The 26,208-nt window shown below is 46.1% G+C and overlaps 1 protein-coding gene across 2 annotated transcripts in view; it reads right to left on the reverse strand.

Moving 5' to 3' along the window:
• The window catches only part of ATP2A3 (ATPase sarcoplasmic/endoplasmic reticulum Ca2+ transporting 3), a 469,813-nt gene that overhangs the window by 320,531 nt on the left and 123,074 nt on the right, over window positions 1-26,208 (reverse strand). For both annotated transcript variants that reach the window (XM_085649576.1, XM_085649575.1), the window contains exon 3: window positions 23,750-23,832. In XM_085649576.1, the coding sequence (XP_085505702.1) occupies window positions 23,750-23,832 (83 nt within the window). The remainder of the gene's footprint in view (window positions 1-23,749; window positions 23,833-26,208) is intronic.

The following is a 26,208-nucleotide window of genomic DNA, read 5'->3' on the forward strand; positions in this document are numbered from 1 at the left end:
GCAGGGAGCAGACAGTGGATCAGATGAGGCAGTGAGCAGACAGTGGATCAGAAGAGGCAGGGAGCAGACAGTGGATCAGATGAGGCAGTGAGCTGACAGTGGATCAGAAGAGGCAGTGAGCTGACAGTGGATCAGAGGCAGTGAGCAGACAGTGGATCAGAGGAGGCAGTGAGCAGACAGTGGATCAGAGGAGGCAGTGAGCAGACAGTGGATCAGAGGAGGCAGTGAGCAGACAGTGGATCAGAAGAGGCAGGGAGCAGACAGTGGATCAGAAGAGGCAGTGAGCAGACAGCGGATCAGAACAGGCAGTGAGCAGACAGCAGATCAGAAGAGGCAGTGAGCAGATCAGAAGAGGCAGTGAGCAGACAGCAGATCAGAAGAGGCAGTGAGCAGACAGCAGATCAGAAGAGGCAGTGAACAGACAGTGGATCAGATGAGGCAGTGAGAGGACAGTGGATCAGATGAGGTAGTGAGGAGTAGACAGTGGATCAGATGAGGCAGTGAGCAGACAGTGGATCAGATGTGGCAGTGAGCAGACAGTGGATCAGAAGATGCAGTGAGCAGACAGTGCATCAGAAGAGACAGTGAGCAGACAGTGCATCAGAAGAGGCAGTGAGCAGACACTGGATCAGATGAGACAGGGAGCAGACATTGGACCAGATGAGGCAGTGAGCAGACAGTGGACCAGATGAGGCAGTGAGCAGACAGTGGATCAGATGAGGCAGTGAGCAGACAGTGGATCAGAAGAGGCAGTGAGCAGACAGTGGATCAGAAGAGGCAGTGAGCAGACAGTGGATCAGATGAGGCAGTGAGCAGACAGCGGATCAGATGAGGCAGGGAGCAGAGAGTGGATCAGATGAGGCAGTGAGCAGACAGTGGATCAGATGAGGCAGTGAACAGACAGTGGATCAGATGAGGCAGTGAGAGGACAGTGGATCAGATGAGGCAGTGAGCAGACACTGGATCAGAAGAGGCAGTGAGCAGACAGTGGATCAGAAGAGGCAGTGAGCAGACATTGGACCAGATGAGGCAGGGAGCAGACATTGGACCAGATGAGGCAGGGAGCAGACATTGGACCAGATGAGGCAGTGAGCAGACAGTGGATCAGAAGAGGCAGGGAGCAGACAGTGGATCAGATGAGGCAGGGAGCAGACAGTGGATCAGATGAGGCAGGGAGCAGACAGTGGATCAGATGAGGCAGGGAGCAGACACTGGATCAGATGAGGCAGGGAGCAGACACTGGATCAGATGAGGCAGGGAGCAGACACTGGATCAGATGAGGTAGTGAGGAGCAGACAGTGGATCAGATGAGGCAGTGAGCACACAGTGGATCAGATGAGGCAGTGAGCAGACACTGGATCAGAAGAGGCAGTGAGCAGACAGTGGATCAGAAGAGGCAGTGAGCAGACACTGGATCAGATGAGACAGGGAGCAGACATTGGACCAGATGAGGCAGGGAGCAGACATTGGACCAGATGAGGCAGGGAGCAGACATTGGACCAGATGAGGCAGTGAGCAGACAGTGGATCAGAAGAGGCAGGGAGCAGACAGTGGATCAGATGAGGCAGGGAGCAGACAGTGGATCAGATGAGGCAGGGAGCAGACAGTGGATCAGATGAGGCAGGGAGCAGACAGTGGATCAGATGAGGCAGGGAGCAGACACTGGATCAGATGAGGTAGGGAGCAGACAGTGGATCAGATGAGGCAGTGAGCAGACAGTGGATCAGATGAGGCAGTGAGCAGACAGCAGATCAGATGAGGCAGTGAGCAGACAGTGGATCAGACGAGGCAGGGAGTAGACAGTGGATCAGATGAGGCAGTGAGCAGACACTGGATCAGATGAGGCAGTGAGCAGACACTGGATCAGATGAGGCAGTGAGCAGACTATCAGATGAGACAGGGAGCAGACATTGCCCCAGATGAGGCAGTGAGCAGACAGTGGATCAGATGAGGCAGGGAGCAGACACTGGATCAGATGAGGCAGTGAGCAGACAGTGGATCAGATGAGGAAGTGAGCAGACACTGGATCAGATGAGGCAGTGAGCAGTTAGTGGATCCGATGAGGCAGTGAGCAGACAGTGGATCCGATGAGGCAGTGAGCAGACACTGGATCCGATGAGGCAGCGAGCAGACACTGGATCCGATGAGGCAGCGAGCAGACAGTGGATCCGATGAGGCAGCGAGCAGACAGTGGATCAGATGAGGCAGTGAGTAGACAGTGGATCAGATGAGGCAGTGAGCAGACACTGGATCCGATGAGGCAGTGAGAAGAGAGTGGATCAGATGAGGCAGTGAGCAGACAGTGGATCAGATGAGGCAGGGAGCAGACAGTGGATCAGATGAGGAAGTGAGCAGACAGTGGATCCGATGAGGCAGTGAGCTGACTGGATCAGATGAGGCAGTTAGCTGACAGTGGATCAGATGTGGCAGTGAGCAGACAGTGGATCAGTTGGGATAATCATCACATTGCGGATCAAAGGGATCAATGAGCCCACACAGATCAGGAGGGATCAATGATCATAGTGGATCAGAGGGGCCAATGTGCAGCTAGAATTGGCCCAATAAGCAGACGGCAGATCTGAGGAGCAACTGGGCAGATGGAGAATCACACAGGCCAATGATCACACAGCGTGTCAGAGAAACCAATGATCACAGTGTATCAGCGCAGCCAATGGCCATAGCGGATCAGCGAGGCCAGTGAGTCGACAGAGGGTCAGCGCCAACAATGATCACAAACAGGATCGCCAGGAATAACGATCACAAAGGGGATTAGAGGAGACAGCAATCATGTTCTGCAAGGGCTGAAGTTAGAATAAGATACAGGATGATGCGAGAGGATAAGAACGCCGCTCACTCTCTCAATGTGTATCTTATTTTTTGGCATCTGGTGCAATCGGAAGCGCTCACCGAAGGGCTCTTGGTTTTGCATTTATGCATTTGCATGTTTGCTATCTCCGTGCTAACGAATAAACAGCATCATCCATCAGGGCCCCGGTACAGGTGATTATTCAAAACTTTGCAAAGCGCGGTTTAGCGTGCTGACAAGCAGCGACAGGCCCAACGATTTGCCTGAATGAGATCAGCACAACAGTGACCAAGCGAGAACTGCAAATATACCTACAGCAGCACCTGTCCACACATCAACGCACGGGTACAATGCAGAGTCCCTGCACCATACACACCCATCGCCCTGAACGGCAATACTATCCTCCCAAAGCACACAATCCCTCTTCAAGAAGCGCTCCTTCTCATTGGGCGTCTTGCTGATGCGGCTACAGAGACTCATGCTAGATCAGTGAATCTGTGCCACGGCAGTCCCTGGGTTTCCAGACTGTGGTCCAGAGACTCCAGAGAGCTGCTCTAGAGCCGATCTATCTACTGTATTTAATGGCAGTATGCTTTCCTGGCCATGGAGCCTCAGGTGGCCCAGGGCTTGAAGCCAGACCGGAGCCATCAGGTTTCACGGCGCTTCGTTCAAGCCACAGAGATCTGTCCCAGATCTGGTCGGTCTGCTTTAAGTTCACAACGTACAGTGCTCCAGGCAAGAGCCTGGTGCCACCCGCGCACCTTGCAGGCAGAGCAGAGCCAGCAGTTTTCTCAGGCCTACAGCCAAGTCTAGAACGAGCCCTTCCAGATTTGATCTGGCTCCTTCACTTAAACAATGCAAAGTGCTCAGGTCAGAGCCTGGAGGCAATCACCACCTTTGAGCCATCCGGTTTGTGGGGCTTCACTGAGAGTCTGGAAAGAGCTGTTCTAAACCTGGCCACATCCTTTCCTTACACAGAATCCACCAGTTTCCTTGCCTGTGCCTTCCTTGCCTGTGTGGTCCTTGTCTGGTCCAGCCACGGGGGCAGGGCAGGCCCATCCGGCTTCCCGGGTCTTTGTCTAGAGTCTAAATAAAGCGCCTCTATGTCTGATCTAAAGTTAAACATCATCACTTGCCAAACGAGACCATCAACACAAGGTGATGAACCTTCAGAAGATGCTGAGTAGTCTGATGTGATGATAGGAGACAGGTTTTGGGACCTGTAGAAAATGCTTTACATGAATATATATTTATGCAATTTTATACAAAGAAAATAAACTATTGGAGTCATGGAGACAGCAATTGGAGCTCTTGTCTTGAGTAGAGTTGCAAAACATCTGGACTTCCGCAGCCCAGAGCCAGAGAAGGCCACGGATACATGAAAACCTCCATGGACTGGCCACTGCCTCTGACCAATGTTTGCCACACCCCTGTAAGACGCAATGACCTCATCACGTTGGTAATGACAAGGGTACTGGAGGTTAGTCGAGGCAAGGGCGATGAGCTTGAGCAGGAGCCCTTTTGAAAGTCCAGCAAGGCAATCCTTACAAATGATATGACTGACTACTCCCCAGCTCTGCTTGGCTTTCAGTCGCATTGGCATATAAGGAGCCTCACAGTTCAGGTACTCTGCAGTCCAGCTGTGCAGGAGTCAACCTGGGCTTGAACCAGAGGACTGGAGTCAGACAGAACTAAGGCACATACAGGCCACCGTCAGGCGCGCAACACCCATTGGACTCAAAGGGCTTCAGACCCCCCCCCCCCCCCCCTCGTATGTGGCAGCCCGAGCTGAGACAGCTTCCGGGCACACACACAGCCGCACCTGAGCACTTCACAGGTCTTTAAATGACCATTTGTATGCTAATGAGGCCTTTTTGTTGTTTCACCCCTTCTAAGAGCCCCTGCAGCTCCCCTCTGCCTATTGCTTAAAGTTTCTGCCCCCCCCCCCCCTTCCCCCCACCGAAATGTGGCTCTAGTTGCGCCTCTGGCCACCGTAGAATCGGTTTGAACGCAGGGGCGCCGCATTGTGAGCTTTCGGGGGAGAGGGGGGGGGGGGGGGAGGCTTCGCTTGACAGACCCAGGGGTGCGCCTCATCGGGGAGGAAGAGCGCACAGGGGCCAACTCTGCCAGAACCAGTGAAGCGAATCCCCCCAGAGCCCTCCGAGGACCGCGCGGCGCTGCCAGTCGAGAATGTCACTCCCCGCTTATCACGGGGATCAAACAGGGAGCGAGAAGGCACTCGTTTTCTTAGAAACCTCTCATTTTTGGACAGTTATTTTTGTAGCTCACAGATTGTTGTCATGGAGAAAGCTCCTTGTTTATAGGGCCAGGCTTTATATGGCAGCGCTGGGCCAGGGCTGTAACCAATTTAGGTTGCAGAGTTTTCCACTGGAGCATTCCACAGATTTCATCGCCGTGGAATAATATCTGATCCTGTTCCGAGGGCACCGGCGGCGGCGCTGCTCTCAGAGTCACATCTCGTCCCACGTTACTTGCAAATGAGCCAGACGCTTCAGGATCTATACTGACGTCAGTCGAGCTCGAGCACGGTGCGCAGCGCCAAGCGCGCATGAGCACTACAGGTCACACACGTGTGGAGTTCTATGCAAAGTGCAAACGAGGCTATTCGCGCTCTCAAATGCTACATGTCGTACCAGCCTTTCAGGTACTTAAGTTATGATACTCGCATTTGAATAGCGCTTTCCCACTGTTTGTTCGGTCCTGTAGCCAGAGTCGGACTGGCCTAAAGGCAGGGCCACTGCAATTATGCGGAAGGGGAAGGTCAAATGATGTGTCAGAGCTGGGCACATTATGCGGCAAGAAAAAGCTAATTATGCAGCATTATGCAGTACATTTAGTAATTTGTGTTTGTTTGATCTGTTTATAGGTTTTCACATATATAAGATATTGACAGGGATAAACTGTTTCCAAAGAACCAGTAGTTCTATTTGCATATACCGAATGCGGTACATTAAAACAGTAAAGTAACGGGAGTAATAACATTCTGTCTTATTAACGTGGGTTATCCTTACCCGTGGTCTAACATATATATATATGATGTATGATCATTCCAATCACTGTACAGTTCTTCCACATAACACAAGATAACCGTATTGTATGCATGTACGTTACTTACAGATGTGCATTACGGAGAGTTTCTTATCAACCATGTCATTATAACCAGATTTCGACCAGACAGTCGTTTGAATATAATTAAAACCATATAACAACCAACTATGCAGCACATTATGTGTCAGCATTACTTCATTATTTTGTCATTTTTAAACTTGTTAACACTGTCTGGGCATTCGGTCTACCTCATTAGTACTAGTTTAACACTCAAATATAGCAATAAGCTACAGAAAGGTGACCAGTCAATCTTTGCAATGGCCCTTCCACTGAGCTGCAATATGTTGAAGTGTTTTTACTAACAATTGGACCATTTGAGCTAAAAACCAATTTTTCAGGTAAAATCAGAAGATTATGCTGCAAATTATGGATTATGTGGCAAATGAGACAAATCAACAGCTATGCAAAAATCACTGCAGCCGCACAAATGCATAATTCCATTGTTCCTGTATATAGGACAATCGGGCTGTGCCCGATAGGCGCGTCTGACAGATCAGTGTGTGGGTTTGTTCTTTAGCACTTTGTGGGCCTGTTTGCAGCCAGGTGGGGCAGTTTTTACTATTGATTTCCCTATCACCACAAGCATTGCCTGCAACAAACACAAAAGCATGCAATCTACCATACCTTGCAAATTACCCATACACCATGCACTTACAACTTCAAAACTAGCCTGATTTCTAAATGTGGGGCACTTTCTTTTTAGCTATCTCATTCGCTAATGGGGGGAGGACACATTTCGGTTCCCTGGCTTATATTTTGTCTCCGTCAGACCCTGCCTGTAGAGCTTTCAGAATCTGTGACCCCTTTATTTATATAGTATTATACAGTGTGAACACAACCCTGGCAGGTATCAGGGCGCTTTACAATACTACAGGCGACAAGTGCAAAAATAATAACATCCTCAAGAAAGGAATAGGGTTTGGGAGAATCCCCCAGTGAGAAAACAACAGGATGCCGGCAGACAACAACTGGTAAAACAGCAAGACAGCGGTCTGTGAAAATAAGTATGCGTGCAGGCTACAGGATAAATCATGACCTGGAAAATAGTTCAAGCATTCTACGGCATAAATGTGTTCCTCAATACTCTTCTAACTTCTTCCTTGAATGAAGCAGTGGAGGAATTCATTCTGATTTCAGGGGGGAAGGGTGTTCCAGATTCTCTGGGCCATGCCTGAGAGGGTTCGGTCATAAGTTTCCTCTTTACAAATGGTTGGTGGTTTCAGCAGAAGGGAGCTAGTGCCTCTAGATGCTCTGCCGCCACCAGACACCTCTAGTTTTTGTGCAAGGTATCTTGGAGTGATAAAATGGAGGGCTTTATGGGTCATGCATGCAATTTCAAATTAATCCTTGCCTCATGTGGAAGCCAGTTAAGAGATTTCAGATCAGGAGTGATGCGATTGTTTTTTTAACCTGTAATGAGCCTAGCCACAGAGTTGAGAGAGGCCTTTAGTGGCGCAAGCTTAGCTCTGTGTAGGCCTCAACGGGTTGCACTCCCATAGTCCAACTTGGGAATCACTAGAGCTTGAACAGTGGACCTGAAGTCATTCGGGGGGGGAGGAAGGGTTAGATTTTTCTGAAGATGCTCATGTGAAAGTTCGCTCCTTTGGCGGCAGCACGGAGGTGCTCCTGCATGTTCAGGGGTTCTCTTTGATCCCATTGAAAGTGGTCCCTATGTGGTCTGGTGAAGTAGGATTTCTGTATGCTTCACATTGTTTCGGAAGAAGTCATATTGTTTAATGATGGATTACAGTGCTTTAAATGGGCTGGTTCTCGCCAGTACTGCAGACACATACTTCTGAATTTTCTGCCCGCAAGTACCGGAACTTCGCCTTGGCGGACGAGAATCCCGGTACCTATGAGGCAGAAAAGCCAGTTGAGTTGAAATGCTAGGTTTAACAGCGCAGGTGCTGCTTAACAGCTGCTGACAAGTCTGTCAGAAGCTCATCTTCAACCGAGTGCCTGTCCGGCCTTGTACCGTGCTGCTGGTGCATTTCTTTTAATTCGGAGCACAGGTGTTTGGGAGGGGCCTGGTCACACTGTGATTGATGGTACCGGTTCCAGCTGACCCTGTGAAGTCAATAACACTGTAGGTGAGTGATGCTGCGCTTGCAGACTGCCACATCTGGGGGCTCTTGGGAGGTTGAGGGGACGACAACGTCCATGCAGACTGCGCCAGGATGTCCCAGTGCAGGTTTGCCGGTCTCTGTGGGGCGGCCGCACTTTGATTTGAAGGGCCCTGTCTTGGGTCAAGGGGTGACTCTGGAAGAAGGGATCTGACTTTAGTGCAGGAAGGCGCTGTGAGGCAAAGATGTGCCAGCTAGGAGCGGCTGGATGACGTCTGCTGGGTGGCAGCGAGACAGTGGGTTTAAAGAGAGTTAAACATTTCCAAAAATGTTAAGGAATATAGCTTGCACACTCCACATGTGTTTTGTCACCTGATAGAGAGACCACTTCTGTTGCACAGTTCACCTAAAGAAGTGATGGAAATGGAAAATAATGACTCCAGGATCCCATAAATTGGGGTCAAGGTGCGGCAGCACAGAGGGGTAGAGGTAAGAAAAGCATAGTCTGACAGTCAAGCAATATATATATTTTTTAAACACTCTACTACAAAAAATTGGAAACAACATCAAATGTGATAATAACTTGGTTCTGGCATACTTATTTGGTCAGAAAAAGGCTGCATGTTAAAATATCTACCGAGGTTAGGGGACCTGCTGCAGAGATCTTGTGTGCCCAGCTATCTTCAGGCAATGATATGCACAATAAGATAGCTGGTGATTCATGAATTTGCTGGAGGGATCAACGAAGTATAGAGGGTTAATGTTCCTGCTGCAAAGCATAACGTAATGGGCAGATCACAGATTTGTTTTTTATGTAGATGTCTGCTTTTGCTGTAGGGATCTCTTTGTTATTTGCAGTTCATAAGTTTCAAGCCTCCTCATATACCACGTGAGCTATGAAATGGTATCAGGAGCTGCATGTAAACAAGGCAAAGGCTTCGATTCTGGTTGTTTCGAAACCTTTTGTTAGTCTAATGTTCTACGGTTGCTTAAATGGGTTATTTTAGGAAGTTACAAAGTCTTGTTTGCACAGACAATGCCAACCACTGCTTTTTGATACAAGCGCTCAACAGGCATCTGTTTAAAAGTGCCTATGTTGTTGTTTAACGTAGCCTAAAACCAGAGCATGTTTACTGGCATCTACTGTTTCTATAAAAATACACCTATTGGGGCACTTTGTCAAGGGTGTGATGTCGAGGTTTTTGTAAGAATGTAGCTACCTTTCATCTTGATACCAAGAGACGACCATCCCGCGTTTGGTGGTGCGTGCGGCTGATTGAGAAGGGCCGCAGGACAATATAAAGGCCATGGGCCGGAGTAACCGGCCTATGGATGGCATGGTTCTATGGCACTGAACATGTGAAAAGCATGCATGTTAAACCGATGGGGACTGTTGTTGAAAGGAGTGTTAATGTTCAAGGTTTCTTTCTTACGGTTCTCCATTATCGATTACAGTGCATAAGACAAAAATGTAAAAATGCACAATGTCTTTCATGTGACATATACAGAGGTAATCTACACACTTAAGAGGCGAAGCTAGTATTAAATGTACTCTTCTGTACAAGTAAGGACAAAAATAATACTTTAGAGAAAAAGTCTCAACCATGCAGACTTCCACATCAGAAAAATCTCAAGCCCATTACATGTGCACAGTATAGCCCAGCCCCTTAGCTCCACTCCCTAGCCCCGCCCTGGTCCATATGGATTATATTTATAGTGGCTAGTTAGGTTACAGTAGACTAGCACATGGATTAGCATTGGAAGGTATGGATAAATGTCAGTGAGGTTAGAGTAGACTGCCGGGTTGTTTCATTATAGAATATATTTATAGTGGCTAGTTAGGTTAGAGTGGCCTATTGTTCAACAATGTAATGCAGTGGATAATGGCGAGTGAGATGAGAGTAGACTAGTGCATTGCTTGGCGATGGAATGTATTGATTAATGACCGGTAAGGTTAGAGTAGACTAGTGTAGTGTTCAGTGATGGATTATCATTATAGTGGCTGGTTCGGCTACAGTTGACTAGAGTATTAGTTAGTGATGTGTGGAGAGGCCAGCCTAGGTTAGAATATGGCTCAGTGATGCAATATACGGGATGGTAGTGGTGAAGTCAGAGCAGACTAGTGATTGTTTAGCAATGGAATAAAGAGATATTAACTAGCAATGTTAGCGTAGACTGGTATGCTGTTCAGTTATGGATTATAATCAGATGGATTACATTTAGTAGATAGTTAGGGTAGAGCGGACTGGAGTATCATCTAGGGATTGAGTAGACTCCACCTAATCACTCCTAAAGTGTGGGACCACCTCCCACGCCTCAGAGTCTCCTCCCCGTTTCTTGACTTCCGTAAGAAGCCGAAGATCTGGATCTTCGAGTAATCCCCTATGGGCTAGCCTCACTCACCTGCGAAGCGCCTCGATGCCCTCACCGGTGATTGTGTACTATAAGAATGCACATAACATAACAACGGATATTATGGGTAATGCCCAGAGAAGTTAGCGCAGACTAGTGTATTGTGTAATCACGAATTATATGTATAGTGGTTATATAGGTTAGAGTAGGCTGGAGCATTGTTCAACGAAGGATTATATTTATGGTGATTAGTTAGATTAGAGTAGACTAGAGCATTGTCTAGCAGTAGAATGTATGATTAATGGCAAATGAGGTTAGAGTAGACTGGTAAATTGTTTGAAGATGGATTACATTTATTGTGGTTAGTTCGGTCAGAGTAGATTAGTGTATTGTTTGAGAGATTCGACTAATAGTTACCAGTTCGGTCAGAGTAGACTAGCACAATGTTTAGGAATGGGGTATATAGATAATAGCCGGTGAGGTCGGAGTAGACTAGTGTATTGTTTAATGATGGATTGCATGTATAACGGATAGTTAGTTGAAAGTACACCAGTGCATTCTTCAATTAGAGATTATATTAATAGTGGTTAGCTCGGTTATACTAGAATATTGAATTAGTTAACAATGGAAGGTATGTATAATAGCTGGTGAGAACAGAGTAGACTAGTGTATTGTTTAATGAGAGATGATATTAATAGTGGCTAGTTAGCTTAAAGCAGACTAACACATTGTTTGGCAGTCGGATACACAGATAATAGCCAGTGAGAATAGAGCAGACTAGTGTATTGTTTAATGCTGAATTATATTTATAGTGGTTAGTTAGGTGAAAGCAGAATAATTAATTGTTTAATACGAGATTGTATTACTAGTGGTTAGTTACAATAGAGTAGACTAGCACATTGTTTAGTAGTGGAATATATGGACCATGGCTAGTTAGGACAGACTGGTCTAGTGCACTGTTTAATGATGGCTTGTGACCAGAGAAGTTAAAGTAGACAACATATTTTAGTGGAAGACTAGATCCTGTTATGGATCTCATAGAATCATTATTGTGTGTGCGCTGACAGACACTGCTGCACTTCACAATGGTGTCTGCTCCCCTCTTCAGTTTATAAATCAAAGATGACTAGAAACAAAGCACCAGAATGATGGTGATCACTGAAATAGAATAATAAAAATAACTTTTTTTCATGTAGAGCTTCATACCCACTCCTGACATTCATAAGAGCTATGAATGACTGGTGTTACTATTACTCAATCTATTGGTCTTCTATTTACCAATCCGAGAAAAATGGGAGACGGAGTTGGCCAAAGAAAGTCTACAGACCCAAGCAGTCTTGCAAGGTCAGAGGATACTAGGGAAGTTTGGAAGCCTCGTGACTTTGCACCGCAAGGAATATTTTAAACTATTTAAACAGCACTGTGCATTACATGGCATTTTGGAACGATGTGTTACTGTAGCAGTAACTTCACTCCCGAACAGGAAAAAAATGACAATTCCACGGCCATTGGTGCAAAATGAATCTATAGATTGTTAAAGAGGGGCGGGGGCGGGACCTCTCTGACAAATCACGTGTCCTTTCGTTGGAAAGTTTCTAGAAAGAGGTATTTTAAATGTGTAATTGGAACAGAGGGATATGTAAACGCTGCTCCAACAGGCGCTTTAAATATTTAGAATTTAGATGATTTACATTGACCGGAGATTATAAAACATAGTGGCTATGCATGCTGGCACAGGAGTACCAGCTGCTTGAACTGCCTCATTAGGTGCCATGCTTTCCAGAGTAAATTAGTTTGTGTGAACTAAAGGAGTTCTACACAGTGCTTAATTTGTTAAAAATATATATATTCTCATTTTGAATTATAATATGATCATGGATGGTCGATTTAGAGTGATTTAAAATGAGTAAAACAGAGTATGTTTTCTATGTCTATTGTTGATCCATGCACTTGCACTTTAAAAACGGGTCTATCAGTGACGTGCGATCAGGTGATCAAGGCCGCTTGGACGGCCGAAACGCGTCCTGACATATGAGGAGTGAAAAATAAAAAATAATGCTGCACAAGTGGGTCTGTACTAGTGATTTCCGTGCGAAAACGGGAGTGTGTCACAAGCTGCTGTAAAATATATATATATATATATATATATATATATATATAGGCCACTGCAGCTTGCATCTGCCGGCACTGCCAGTGACAGTTTCAACACAACTGATAACCATCCCACTCCTACAAGTGTGACAGTTCTGACTATCCCAGGCACTCAAACCTATGAAAATGGCTTAGGCGGCAGGTTTTAGTTATTTTTAATGTGTATTTAATTAATAAACTATTGTTGTGCTAATCTCTGAATTAGGCAAACAGCACCACCATGTGGCAGACTATTATAAGTGACGATGTTGACAATTAAGTGTCTCTGCCAAGCACCAGAAACCACCGGCTCAAATTAAGCACTGGTTTCGTACCACCTAATTTGGTTGCATGGAGCTCACAGGAGGGCACATGTATTTAGTTTGGGCACTTTAGTACATACACATTCTTAGTAGAGATGTTGGGGACAGCGAGTTACCACTGCCAACCTTAAATGTACAGCAGAAACCAATATTCCACCTCCCTCCTGTATTTACATCCTTTCAGTGTAAACATGCAAATTGCTAAGTCGCCTTTCTGGCTATATTCACGTTCTGAAGATAAACCCGGTAGAAGGGATTGAAAACCCTTGTATCCACAGGACCACGAACATGGAATACTATATTTGGGTATGACAATATTTAAAAAAACTTAACTCTGTGGTATTTTACAAGACTACATGTAAACACCATAAAGGGCGTATATATTTTGCCACCCTAAGAGATGCCATGCAAATGGTAAACACCCTATGGCAGAGCTCTCAACAACAAAATTCACCCACCTGCAACTAACTGAACATGACACCACCACCCACTCGTAGGTGGACCAGAACATAATACCCGGAACATGTCCTCATAGGACAACTCAGACCCCAATTAACCCCAAGCAACGTAAGCATACAGTACCAAGGGCAGAGTGCGCACTGTAGAATTTACAATAACTTATCGGTTTTCATTTACCATCGTGCTAAAATGGACACCAGCATTCGTAAGAAGGTTTTTTCTGCCCTGTGTCTTTTATCCTGCCTTTTACGTCAATTGAATGTGTTATTTATATTTCTTTACAGCTTACCTAGTGGTTTGTTTCATCAGTCAGTCCCTTTGGTCTACTTTTGGACATGTGGCCAAAATATGGTAGATACCAAAGTAATCCGTGTATCTGGGCAGCAAGTAAAGGTTTGTGTTGAAATATTCGACTTAAAACAGATTTTTGGCATATTTCTCCCCTGCAATTGTCCCAGTGTTCTACTAGTGCGAATTTACCACTTTATGGTATCAGATACTGCGTGAATCTAGCTCTGGGGCAGGATGCGGAGCTGAATTGCATCATGAAGCATTTTGTTTTACCACAAAAGTCAAAACACGCAACATATGAAAAATGGGCATTAGTTGGGTTACAATACATTTTGCCATTTGCACACTGCTTTTTACGTGCCTTTGATGTTTCAAAATCTGCAAAGACTACAAAGAAAAAATAACCTGCCATGTGTTTAGTCGCCAGGGCTCCTGGGACCTGCGTTACATTTTGAGGCACATTGTACCTAAATATAGATTTTTGCAGAAGTTGAAAACAATTTTGTCTTATCAAGACTTACCTCTGTATTTTTACTACTATCAGTATTCTATTTCTGCCAGATGTTTCTATGAAAAAATATTTTCTTGTATTTCCAGTAGAAGCCAAGATGTTAAAAGTACAATTCCAAGAATAAATATGTTCTTATCTTCTATTGTAGCCTTCTATCCAGTCTAATCATGATGCCCTTGTTTCCTCTGCTGTCACTATTCGACTGAGCAAGGCTTTAGTATCTAGTATCAATCTCCTGGACCCTCTCTTCCCACGACCACTTCTTACAAAGACCCTTTGATTTTACACCAGATTAATTAGAATACTTTCCCCTCCAATGAAGGCCTCAGGCCTGGTCTTATTGTTTTGAAGACATGGCTTCCAGACTTGGCCACAACACAGTAGGTGAGTGCTCTTTAAGTGTGTGAACAACAAAGGAACTTCCGCTTCCCAGGTCCCCTTCATTGTCCCATCACCCGGGCTCTCCGCGACTGCTTTCCACCAGAAGTGACTACCCTTCCTGTGCATGTGGCTTCCTCATATCCTAGAAGTCATATTACAAGCCATTCTCCCACCCGTCAACTGCTCTGCATCCCCAGGGGTATCGATTCTCATTCTACACTGGTCCATGCTTTGGAAATACCATGACCCAGTGCCGCTCTTCAAAACACTTGATTCAGCCAATCACCAGCTTCTTTATCAAAAGAACAAACTTCACTTGCCAGAATTGTGGCATCACGCTCTTAAAACAGCTCACAACTAGAGTTGTGTGATCACACCTGTTAAAGGGAACCGTGTATAAAGACACTCCTGGTTCAACCCGTGGACCTAAGAAATGCAAGCAACATTTCAACGCAGAACAGGGATTGGTCCATTCAAATAATTGTCATTATAACAAGTACTAATCACTTTTTCCCAGTCAAAAGGCTCCTTTCGCCAAGTATTTCTACCGACGGAACTGACGTGCATGAACATCTACCCTCCCTCAAGTAAACGCAATGCGTAGGATAACACAGACTAAACATAATGTTGCTGCCACAAAAATGCTGAGAATAGAGCATTTCCGGAGCAGTGGTGATGGGAATCAATTGCATCCTAAATTCTACAGGCCTTCATCTTTTAAAACACAAAGTTAAATTATTGTTAGGTGGATGAACCTGAAGTGGGCACACACACCTCCGTTGACATGTTTCCTACTCGCCCTTGGGCTTGTAAATAAAAAGCAATGCCACAGAATATGATGATTTAGTATTTGTTTCAGTGATTAATACTTGTGGGAATAAGACGCGAATACACTTGTTCCTTGTTGAAATTCATACACAAAACAAACCAGGGCATTGGAAAGACCTCAAACACTCAAAAGAGGTTGAAGTGCTTTCAGAATCCAAGTAGCCAGTCTGGTCTCAAGTGATCGCCAGAGGGAATGTTACATAATGATATCAATGAGACAGGATGTGGTTGTAGGTCACTAAATTGAATTTAACTGCATTGAGATACTGCTACCCAGAATTCACTAAATTCAATGTAGCACTGTGAAGAACACCACTATACTACATAGGGTAAGTGTACCGACCTTAAGCCTGGTTCTAAACCCTAAAATGTAACGTTACCTAACCCTTAATCTAACCAGAAGCAAAATCTATACCAACCTAACACTATGGCTAACCTTAAATGCGAGGACTAAGCCTACTCAACCCTATTGCCCAAAACTCCTTTTCCTAAACATAACACTACACTTAACCTAACTTTAAAGCCACCAAAATTCCCTGCTATAACTCTTTTCTTTACAATTACCCACAAAGTTACTTCAGCCCATGTTGTATTAGACTCAGTAGGGTTATTTCAAACAGTGGTAACTTGTATTTAGTGGTATCTATGTAATGGTTTATGCTGTTGCGGATGCTCGGATGCAAGGAACCCCCAGGGCAGATGTGGTAGAGACTGCGGTTCTAGACAGCGTCTCATTCCAAAATAGCGCATCCTTTAGCGATGGCGATTCCGGATGTTGTACGGGCACCGCTTGCAGAACCTCTGAACCAGACTTTCCCTCTGCCAGGCATTCAGTGTACTTCTTTACAACCATACAGGAATTCCCGTAAATCAGCCGTGCATCCGCGAACTGTATATCTGCAGACGCTGACCACAGCTAACCTGACTATTTTGGGACCCCCGCCCACATCCAGGCTCTATTCTGCTCACCGAGGAATTTAAATCCCTTTATAAACGTGTGGCTATACACTTTAAATAAACCCATTACAACGGGTTGCCCATAAAAAGGCTGGAAAGTCAACAATTTCGTCAGAGTAATCCTAATTTAATTTAAAAAAAACACACGTAGCTTAGTTCAGGCGAATCTGCTATACTTAGCATGCGGACAAAGGCGCGCCTTTATCATCAGCATCACTGCCTTAGAGCACAGGCAACCGCGGTTTATCTGAAATAAAAATGTGGAAACCATTGGTGCTGGAACAATTTTCAGAGTGGGGGTGCTGCCATCAAAGTTGCATCCCTGAAGTCACAGGGATTGTGGGAAAAACAAGCGCCACATAAAGAATAAGTGTGACAAATAGGCCACATCCAATCAGCAGGAGAGTGGTAAGGGTTTAGTATGTGGCCAGTGGTGCATTGTGGAGCGTACGGGTGAACATATATTACTAAATCCGGGTGTGGTGGTGCACTGTGTTTACAGCCAGCATGTCTTCCATTGAAATGGGCAGAACATTTGCACGGGCATGGAGTTTTACTGATACATAGTGCACAAACGATAATGTGTGGAAATCGTGCTTCAGAAAATATTTATCATTTGTACATGACCAAGAAACGTGTCTTGATTTGTTTTGATCCGATTAAAATCTTTATTTCCATCATAATTAACAAATGTTTTTTTTTAAAAGTGCTTTAGTTGTGCTTTCCTACCTGCTAATGGTATTTGAAGTATTTACATGTATTATGTTGAGAAAATAAAACAAGGCATGCTACACACTTTACTTTCGGACACCCTGCACTGCAGCCAGATTGTCAAATTGTTCACTTTACAAAATCCTCTCACTTTACGGTCAGAGAAAGAAAAGTAAACACCAACCTCCATATTAAAAGAAAAAGTAGCACTTTCTCAATAGACAATTTGCCTTACATTGGTCTTTGAATGCACAGCAAATGTGACAAAATAAAAACTAAATTTAAAAGCATCGTTATTGGTCATTCACCAACTCCAGCAGACCACCCTTACTTCGAGCGTCTATGGTGGAAGCACTGGAAAGATAGAGAGTGGGTGGGAAAATGCCCTGAGCACAGTTATTTTCAACAAGCTTAGGGGGATCCCAATGAGCCTCTGGATGCGAGGTCTGCTCAGTTTGGCACATTTATGAAGCACTGTGGAGTGGCCTCCTTCCCGCTGTGGTGCTCAGTTTGTGCCGGCGGCTGCAGGCTATGGGCATCGGGGCTCCATTTTAAACCAGGATTTATTTTTCAACATCAGACTTTGACCAAGAAGGAGAGAAAAGAAACAAGGGAAAGATAATAAAACTGTGACAAAGCGAGAGAGCAGGGATACAAAAACTTTCAAAAGTGAGATAAAGAGACAAGAAATACAGGTGGTGCAAAGAGACATGAGGAGGAACCAAGGTTTGGCAGCAGGCGCGTAGCTAGGGGGGGGCGGTGGGGGCGGACCGCCCCAGGCGGCACTGTTTTTAGGGCGGCCGCTCAGCACTGGTGGCCCGTTGCGGCTGCGGCGGCCTTTATAATTTATTTAGGGACAGATTTGACTGTCCCTAAATAAATTAAAAAGTCAGCCGCGGCCGCAACAGCGCGCGCGGCTGGCGGCCCAGTTAAAAGTTAAACGTCTTCAAGCAGCGCGGTGAGCGCGCTGCGCACTGCACGCACCTGACGCTGACCAGCAGACCTACTTGTTTGTGGTGCGCCAGTGCGTCAGCGCCTGCTGCAGTGCTGCCTTGCCATCATGACGTCGGTCGGTTCCGGTTCGCCAAGACTAGAGCCAGGACTTCGTATTGGTCACCAGCCTGCTCCAGGGCCTCGCGATGAGAACGTTACGTAGTGGTGACGCGTCACGCGCTTCACCACTACGCACTCGTGAGGACCCAATTCTGTGCTGCAGAGGTCGGAGTCGGATTGTCGGAGAAAATACGTTTGTTTATTCCTATTCCCCTTTCCTGACCCCTGCAGCTGCTTATCGCATCAGGCTGTGACACAGAGTTCGACTAGTAGGTAAGAGAATGTGTTACTATTTTTTTTCTTTTAAAAATATGTGCAGGCCCAGCAGGACACATACTTCTGTGCACGTCATTTAAACAGTTTTTATCCTTCTCATGGCCGATGCAGGACACAATATGACAACGCAATTCAGAATGCCCAGATAACGCTAGTGATTAATGATCCTGCTGGAGAGCAATCGTTTGTCTGTTGGTAGTTTTTAAGTGCAGATGAACTGTATTTTATGTGGATAGCTCAGTGGGTTACTGCCTTTGTCACAGAGATCCTTGTGTTACTTGCAGTTCAGAAGTCACAATCCTAACATAGGACAGTGACCAATGAACTGTCATCAAAGAGCTGCATACAAACATGAATGGTATCGTTTTTTTTGTTTTGTGATATAGTTAGAGCTTCCTCAGTCTTTCATCATTCTAATGTTGCTAAAATGAGTATGTTTGAGCAGAGATACATTTTTATCAGTAAAACTGATCCCCATGGAATACTCTTTTAAATCCTAAGGTTGTGTTTCCCCAGACCAAATCCTCTCAAAATATACTGCCCACCAGTATGGATGACATGTGATTCCTACACCTTGTAATCCTCATTGGCTTATGTGACATTCCCTGTAGACTGATTTACATACTTGTATGATTGATTGTCTCTGTATAATGTGTTTGTGGTGTAAAGTGCTGACACACTACACTACACTGATATGAGTAGCGCTAAACAACAAATGCATATGAGAGAGGGGCTACGGAGCGATGAGAGGCACTGGTGGAGGGTGGCAGTGAGGGAATCTGAGGAGGAGGTAGTTGGAGGGGCTGTGGAGCGATGAGGGGCACTGGTGGAGGGTGACTGCAGGGCTCGAGTCGGGGTACCAGGCGGGTGGACGGTGTCCCCTCACTTATTTTAACGGGAGCTCGATTACTGGAGCAAATGGAGCCACACATTTACTCTTTGGCCTCTCTGGGGCGAGATTGGAGCTCATTCAGAACGCTGCTCACGCGCTGGCTTCTCTGATGCAATGGCATCTAAGGGGTGAGCGAGGGGAGGCAATGAGTCTGATGGTGCAAGCCACTTTCGTGACATTACTTCCTGTTGTGACGTCAGCATCCCCATACTTCTTTTTTTAGGACTTGTGCCCTGGGTGACAGTGAGGGAATCCGAGGAAGAGGTCATGGTGTGGAGGGGGAGCTAGGGTGAGATGAGGAGCACTGGTGGAGGGTGGTAGTGAGGGAGTCTGAGGAGGAGGTCATGAGGGGGAGAGGCTGCAGAGAGATAAGGGGCACTGGTGGATGGTGGCAGTGAGGGAGTCCAAGGAGGAGGTCATGAGGGGGAGGGGCTATGGGGAGATGAGGGGCACTTGTGGCGTGAAGCAGTGAGGGAATCTGAGGAGGAGGTCACTAGGGGGGCCATGGAGGGACGAGGGGCACTGTTGGAAGGTGGTAGTAAAGGTATTTACAGAGAAAGAGGTTATTAGTGTGGCGCCAAAAAAGACTTTCGCATCAGCGCTAAAGCCGGCCCTGTCATGGCCTTTCTGTTTTTGTTTATTTAATTAGCAGTCGGGTCATAAGGGCTACTGTGAAACATGCTTTAAAGTGCTGCTAATTATATTTACTGCTATATTCAATGTTTTAAGTTTTAAGGTGATTTTACTAATGTTTTTACCGGGAAAAAGCAAAGTGGAGCTCGATAGTGCCTGATATGGGGCTGGGGCCCAAGGACAGCTGTGAGAAAAGGTGCACTGGAGAGAGGAGTAGTGGATAATCAAGCCTGTAAGGGAGAGCGTTGCCGAGTCCGGGGTCAGCTGGAGGTAGTAATGAAGAGGGATCCTCCATGAAGGCTCAAACAGATGGAGCCTGAGTAGTATCACTTGCCTGATACTCCCACCTCAAAAAAATCCTCTTCCCATCAAAGGAACATTACATGGAAAAAGCACTTTTTGTGAGTGATAATATTTAGAAAGAGATTTGGAAAAGAGTGAGTTTTACTGGTCCTTATAAGGCTAAGAAGAGATAAAGGAGGGCTCTGAAGCAGGCCTGCCCAGACATATATGCGACAAATCGAGCCTGCAGTGGCCCACCCAAATGCACCCTTGGCCCACCCAAATAAAAATTCCTGGAGCCAGGCCTGATGTGTGGCAAAAATATTTGTGCATGTTTGTTATGTGGCATTGCTCTGTGGTGGTGACTGTTTTTAAGCTGCCTCATCTGGAGGCATCCGACTGGGCCTCAGTGGGTTTATCCTGCTGGCTACGATGCATGCTAGTATTTTACAATGAACATTTATGTGCGATGGGGATAGTGATATGTATGGTTAGGGTTGAATGGCCACACAGTGTTAAAGATCCTCAACCCTTTACGTTCAAAGAATGGGTGAGCACAGCTCTAAACGGTTTGAAGCTGAAAGGCTCTCCACAGAGAAGAGGTATGGGGCTTCAAAAAGCATTCCATAAGCGATCAATGACTGGGTGTATAATAATGTTAACAGACAAATCTTGTGGTTCCAGCAACTGAGCAGTACTTCCAAAATTAAGACCCATTACACACATTAAAATCCCACTCCACATTGAGGAAGAATGTAACAGCTTGGACCCAGGGGCTTAGTTGATCCTCGACCATTTACATTCAAACAATGGATGTCTGGAGCTGACAGCATGGCACTCCACAGAGCAGCCCTGCCCTGGCACTGCCTCCCAGCCCGTGTCTCTCTCGGCAGTGGCTCCCTTCCTGTGTCCTGGGTAGACTTGGGGGTAAGTTACAGGCTCAGCCCACAGGACAGGCGGCTCTCAGCTTCCCACCATTGGCTGCACTTCCAGCCCATTAGGAAAATGAAGACCCCTCTCCGGTTGCCCGAGCGGCTAATGCCGTTTTCTGGAAACCCTCCTCATTCTCTTTATCACTCCCTGGCCTCTCTCCCTCACACTGGCCCTCCTCATTCTCTTCCTGTCTCGCCTGTTGGTCGCCCCCCTAAGTATGTGCATCTACAGTCCCTCTACCAATTTGCCTGCCTCTACTCCTTCATTACCTCCCGCTGCTCTCTGACACAAGCCTGACCATGTAATTGCACGTTCTTTTTTCTTCCTGCATCGCGTCCTCTTCCATGAGGTTCCCTCCCTGTCCGGAGTGTGTCTTGCTGTGCATTGCCCTCCCAGGTTCTTTTGTGTCCTCCGTCCCCAGACGTGAACCAACCCCTGCCATAGAGACCCTGGCTCTGGCTGCCACCACTGTGGAGTGCTGCTGGAGGCTGAGTGAGGTAAGAGCTAAACGTTTTCAGAGGGGATATTTAGTGAGTGGCAGAGTGGCAGCATAGCTGCCAAGGTTTCAGATGTGTGACATTTTCTCATAACTTCAGTGTAATTATGATTGACATTTCAACGATTATGAGCATAGCTCCCAAGGTTTCAAATTGCTATGTGTGACATTTTCATAATTCAATTGTAGTTGTGAGTGACATTTCAACGACTATGAGTGACACTTCTTTGCGAGCAAAACTCAAGCAATGAAGACGAGGGAAACATATATATATATATATATATATATATATATCAGTAATTACACCCATTTGAGCAATGAGAAACTCTAAGAAGACTAAAACTGGTACAAATGTCTGCGGCGGCGGACTCATAATTGCAATAAAATTATGAAAATATCACACCCAGCAATCTGAAAGCTTGGCAGCTATGCACTTTGAGGCTGCTATTTACCAACTGACGTTGGAACTACTCAAAACAACAATGTACAGTAGAACTCTTCTTACTGTGTATCATCTGTGACTTGTCCATGCACATCAAGGGTTGGATCTCTTTGGCAGTACCCCCATATAAGTCATATAGATTGCACAATTTTCTTCTCTAATGTATAATTCAGATGTAGCTTACTCAAATTATTTTAACTTATGTTGGTAATAGATTTTAATGGGCACATATAACAGGGGGGCACAGTAGTATAGCACAATACAGCCCATCCCATAATCTCCATGATTATCTCATGTACATCCAGGGTTCGATTCCCTGGCTTTACATCCCTTAATTTTCAGTTTGATTGTTATTGTCTTCTTTAATTTAGCCATAATGTATGTGTGGTATTAGTTTGGCAATATATTTAAATAGACACACCTAACAGCATCTCATGTAAGTTTAGCATAATGCAGCCTACCTGGTATGCTCAAGACTCACCTCTGTACATCTACTTCCTTTAATCTAGATGTATTTCACTTAAATTTTAGCAGCTGACAATCACACTTAACATGCTTGATGTCGTCTTTGTCTTGTATCTATTTATTTGCCCTGCACATTTCTTTATTTTGAAACATTGACCATTCTTGGCCGACATCACTGTGGTTTAATATTTCTTGTTTCTTCTGAATATTCAAGGAGTGCCGCAGCGCCGGAACAGTTTGTCCCGGGTCTTGGATAGAGTTGAACAAGTCCCCATGGCCCCCACAACTGTGTTTAAGGATTGTGATCATAATGTGTCGGCCCTCCCTGTATTTTAGCTTTGGGCCCCCAGGCAGGCTGTGCACCATGTGTGTGCTGAGGCTGCTGTGAAGGAGAGATGCACTATTACAAGCTGGTTTTGGGTACCAAGAGCACACGTCTTTTCATTCCCAGGGAGTTGGTTGCTGCTGCTTTGAAGTAATGACAGGGAGCGGCCCCTGGATGTTGCCTTTGGGCCACCAGAGTGGGCTTTGTATCTGGTCTGTGTTGGCAAGGTGGAGCTGACTGACCCCTTTGTGCTGCGTTTAGTTTTAAGGGCACACAGTGAGTCATTCCCTGTGAATAATTAATTTGCTGTTTTTGAAAGATAAAGAATCACAGGCTTCAACACTGTTAAGTTGGTTTTGGGTCCCCAGAGCACATCACGTTCGTGCAGGTCCCCACTGCTTTAATGGTGGGACCATGATGTATGGTCATTTAATGTCAGCTGTAGATGAAGGTTACATGAACAGTGTCATGTGTGTGCATGTTTGCATTGTGTTGAGGGGATTACCAGGTAATTGTTCACGCAGCTCTCTGATGGATGTCATATGAGGTTTTTCTGAGTCCCCAGATAGATCATGCAGTCTGTGTGTTCTCTTTTGTACTGCCAGTCACCGGTGTATTCAACTGTGTAGCCTTGGACCGTGTCATGTATGTGCATGCAACTTGCATGATCAAGGTAACTATTCGAGGCGATATTACGTTTTTTTCGGACCTCTTTGAAGTGCATGCCCTCCCGCCAGGGGGGGGGGGGGGGGGGGGGGGGCGGCAATCTGAGGGATAGCCCCGGGCGCCACAAGCTCTAGCTACGCCACTGTTTGGCAGCCTGGGTATTCAGCAACCGTGGTGTATGGCAATGGCTGCGGCAGCACCCTAGCTGCGCATGTCCCTGGTGAGCTGCAGGGTAGGAGGCTGGTTTCAAGAAGGGTGGGGTGCCATCCGCCGCATCTGAAGCATTATTAAAGGACATCAGGGGCTAGGGAACACATCATTGCTAGGATGGAGCACGGTACTTACAAACGACACGAAAGCAGCCAAAAGGAGAATGCGCACGAGGAGATCTTCAAACTGCTCCAACACCAGCTCCCATATGGACTTCCCTGGAAAAACAAACAGATAGATCTTTTATAGGAAACCGTGTTTGTGCAATGCCCTCCTTTAGAATTCTCATCTCCGTAACGTCACACGGTGTTAGACAAACACAGATAAGGATGCACAGCCTTACACAAATCCTATTGAGCCAGGATCTGCCTGAGAAAGCCACATCAACTGCAAATACGGCCCAGGATGACCTTAATTTAATAGTGATGCACACACACTATCAAACAACCATATGCCGTCCACAGTGAAGAGTAACAATTTCCGGGTTGCCTTTTTAGTGCTACAATGAAGAGCTTTTTGCTTTTAGTATTGCAAACATCTGATAGGGCAGGAGGTGCAAAGGAGAAATAGCCCATGCGGCAACGTAGCATCTCATTAAAGTATATTTCGGTGAAAACACACCGCAATAATTTAATTTGTATGAATGAATGTAACGGGATCTTAGAGTGGCAGGCAGTGTTGCCCCCATAAGGCTATACACCACAACTTTGCCTAAGTGTATCCAAGGACATTTCACTTCATTGACCCTCCACTGCCTGCAAGTGCTAGAATGTTAACCTATCTTGCACCAAGAACGAGTGGGCGCCATGACAGTGCATGTCAACACAGAGGTTCCCTCCCGACGCTGCCTCATGTCAGCTACATAACCAGCAGAGTCATGGGGGTTCATTTAGAGGCCGAACGGAACAAAAGAAACAGAATTGAGTAAGCAGCACACATAGAAAAATGCCCGTGGACCAGTGGCGCAACTCAAAATGATGGGACCCCCTTGCAGAATGTGATCACGCCCCCCCCCCCCCCCAAGTCTCCTATTTCCCAAAGATATTCATTAGCATTTGGCTGAATGGGGCCCCCTTGAAGAGTTGGGCACCCCTACACAGCAGGGGTTGTAGGGCCCTGCATTATGCCCCTGATGGGACACAGAGAGGACGACTACCACACTAGGAACAAGTGAGGGCACAAGGCCTCACTTCGATTCTGATGAAGGAGGCAGTAGGGACTGGAGCACAGAGACTTGTGCACTGGATATCAGTGATGGCACAATAGAGAGGGATGACCTTCAGGATTTAAAAGTGAGGTGACTTGCAATATTATCTTAACATACACATGGGGTGTTGTATTCCTTATAATACCTCGGGGTATGGTAAATCAGATTCTGAGCAACTTACCTGTCGAAATAGGTAAGGCTACTACTATTGTTGTTAGGAATTCTCACCTGAGGGCTTGTAGGCTGGGAAATGGAAATGGCCTGCAGTATCACCCCACCTGGATGTCTCATTCCAGGCAGAGGATGGGGCATTTGGTTTGCTGGTGTTGGTGGTGTGTGCCAGGCCTGCTCTCTCTGACTCCTTGAAGGGATACCCAGTCAGCCAAAATGTAAGCCTCACCTGCAGTGCTCAACTCTCGCTTGGTGGGAGGAGTCCCGCAAGGGTCAGTTCTCCACAGCTCCCAGGTCCTTCTCAGCTTAAATGTCAACCCCTCCTGCAAAGCTCTCATGTTGACAAGTGGGGAGAAGGAGATGTGTGGCGGGCCTGCTCTCCGCGGCCCCCATTCCAGTCAGCCTATATGTTAGCCCCACGTATGCTGCTGTGATTTCACCAGTTGTGTAAAAGGAGTTGTGTGGTAGGCCTACTCTCCATGGGATGAAGCACACACTCTGCTTAAACTGCAGCCATGTTGTATTGGGTTTAAGTAGTGCACCAGCTACTTTGTAAACCCAGTCATATTCCAAATTTGCGGAAAAGCAATTTGCACCTGCAAATTTGTCCCCCATCGTGATGGGCACCTTGGAATCCCTTAACTGTGATCCTTTCCTTCCCATTAAGTGAATGCTATACGTTTGTGCTAAAATGTGTCATGCTCTGGAGCGTACTTGTATCTGTATGTAAATATATAAAGCGCACTATGCCCATGGGCATCAAAGCACTACCACCGGTGAAGAAAGCTGCTGAGAGAAACCATAGCCCTGCAATCATGGAACGGAGAACAGTCATGTTTCTACTTGCTTGCAGAAGGCCATATAGGAGTTTAAGCTCGTGGATGGGCAGCGTGTTTCACAATTTAGCTGCTGCTACAGGGAAGGAAAAACAACCCCGCCCCCTCTCCCCCACCCCATCTGGCTTTTGAAGACTTTGAAATGTCCGCCTTCATAAGAGAGGAAGATCTAAGTGGTCTCTTAGGGGAGTAGCAGTGGAATGCTCCTCAGGGGTAATGGCCCTTGAAGGTGCCCAGTCAAATGTACCATCCAGAGCGCTTTGAAAGTCACCCGCTTCCTAGCTGGCAGCCAGTGCAGGGGAAGCAAACCTTCCCTAACTGGAAGGCATAGAGGTACATCCAGTGCCAAGCAGGATGCCACATTTTGAATGACCTGTAGT

Source organism: Triturus cristatus, chromosome 3_2 (genome assembly GCF_964204655.1).
Source record: "Triturus cristatus chromosome 3_2, aTriCri1.1, whole genome shotgun sequence".
Taxonomy (NCBI): domain Eukaryota; kingdom Metazoa; phylum Chordata; class Amphibia; order Caudata; family Salamandridae; genus Triturus; species Triturus cristatus.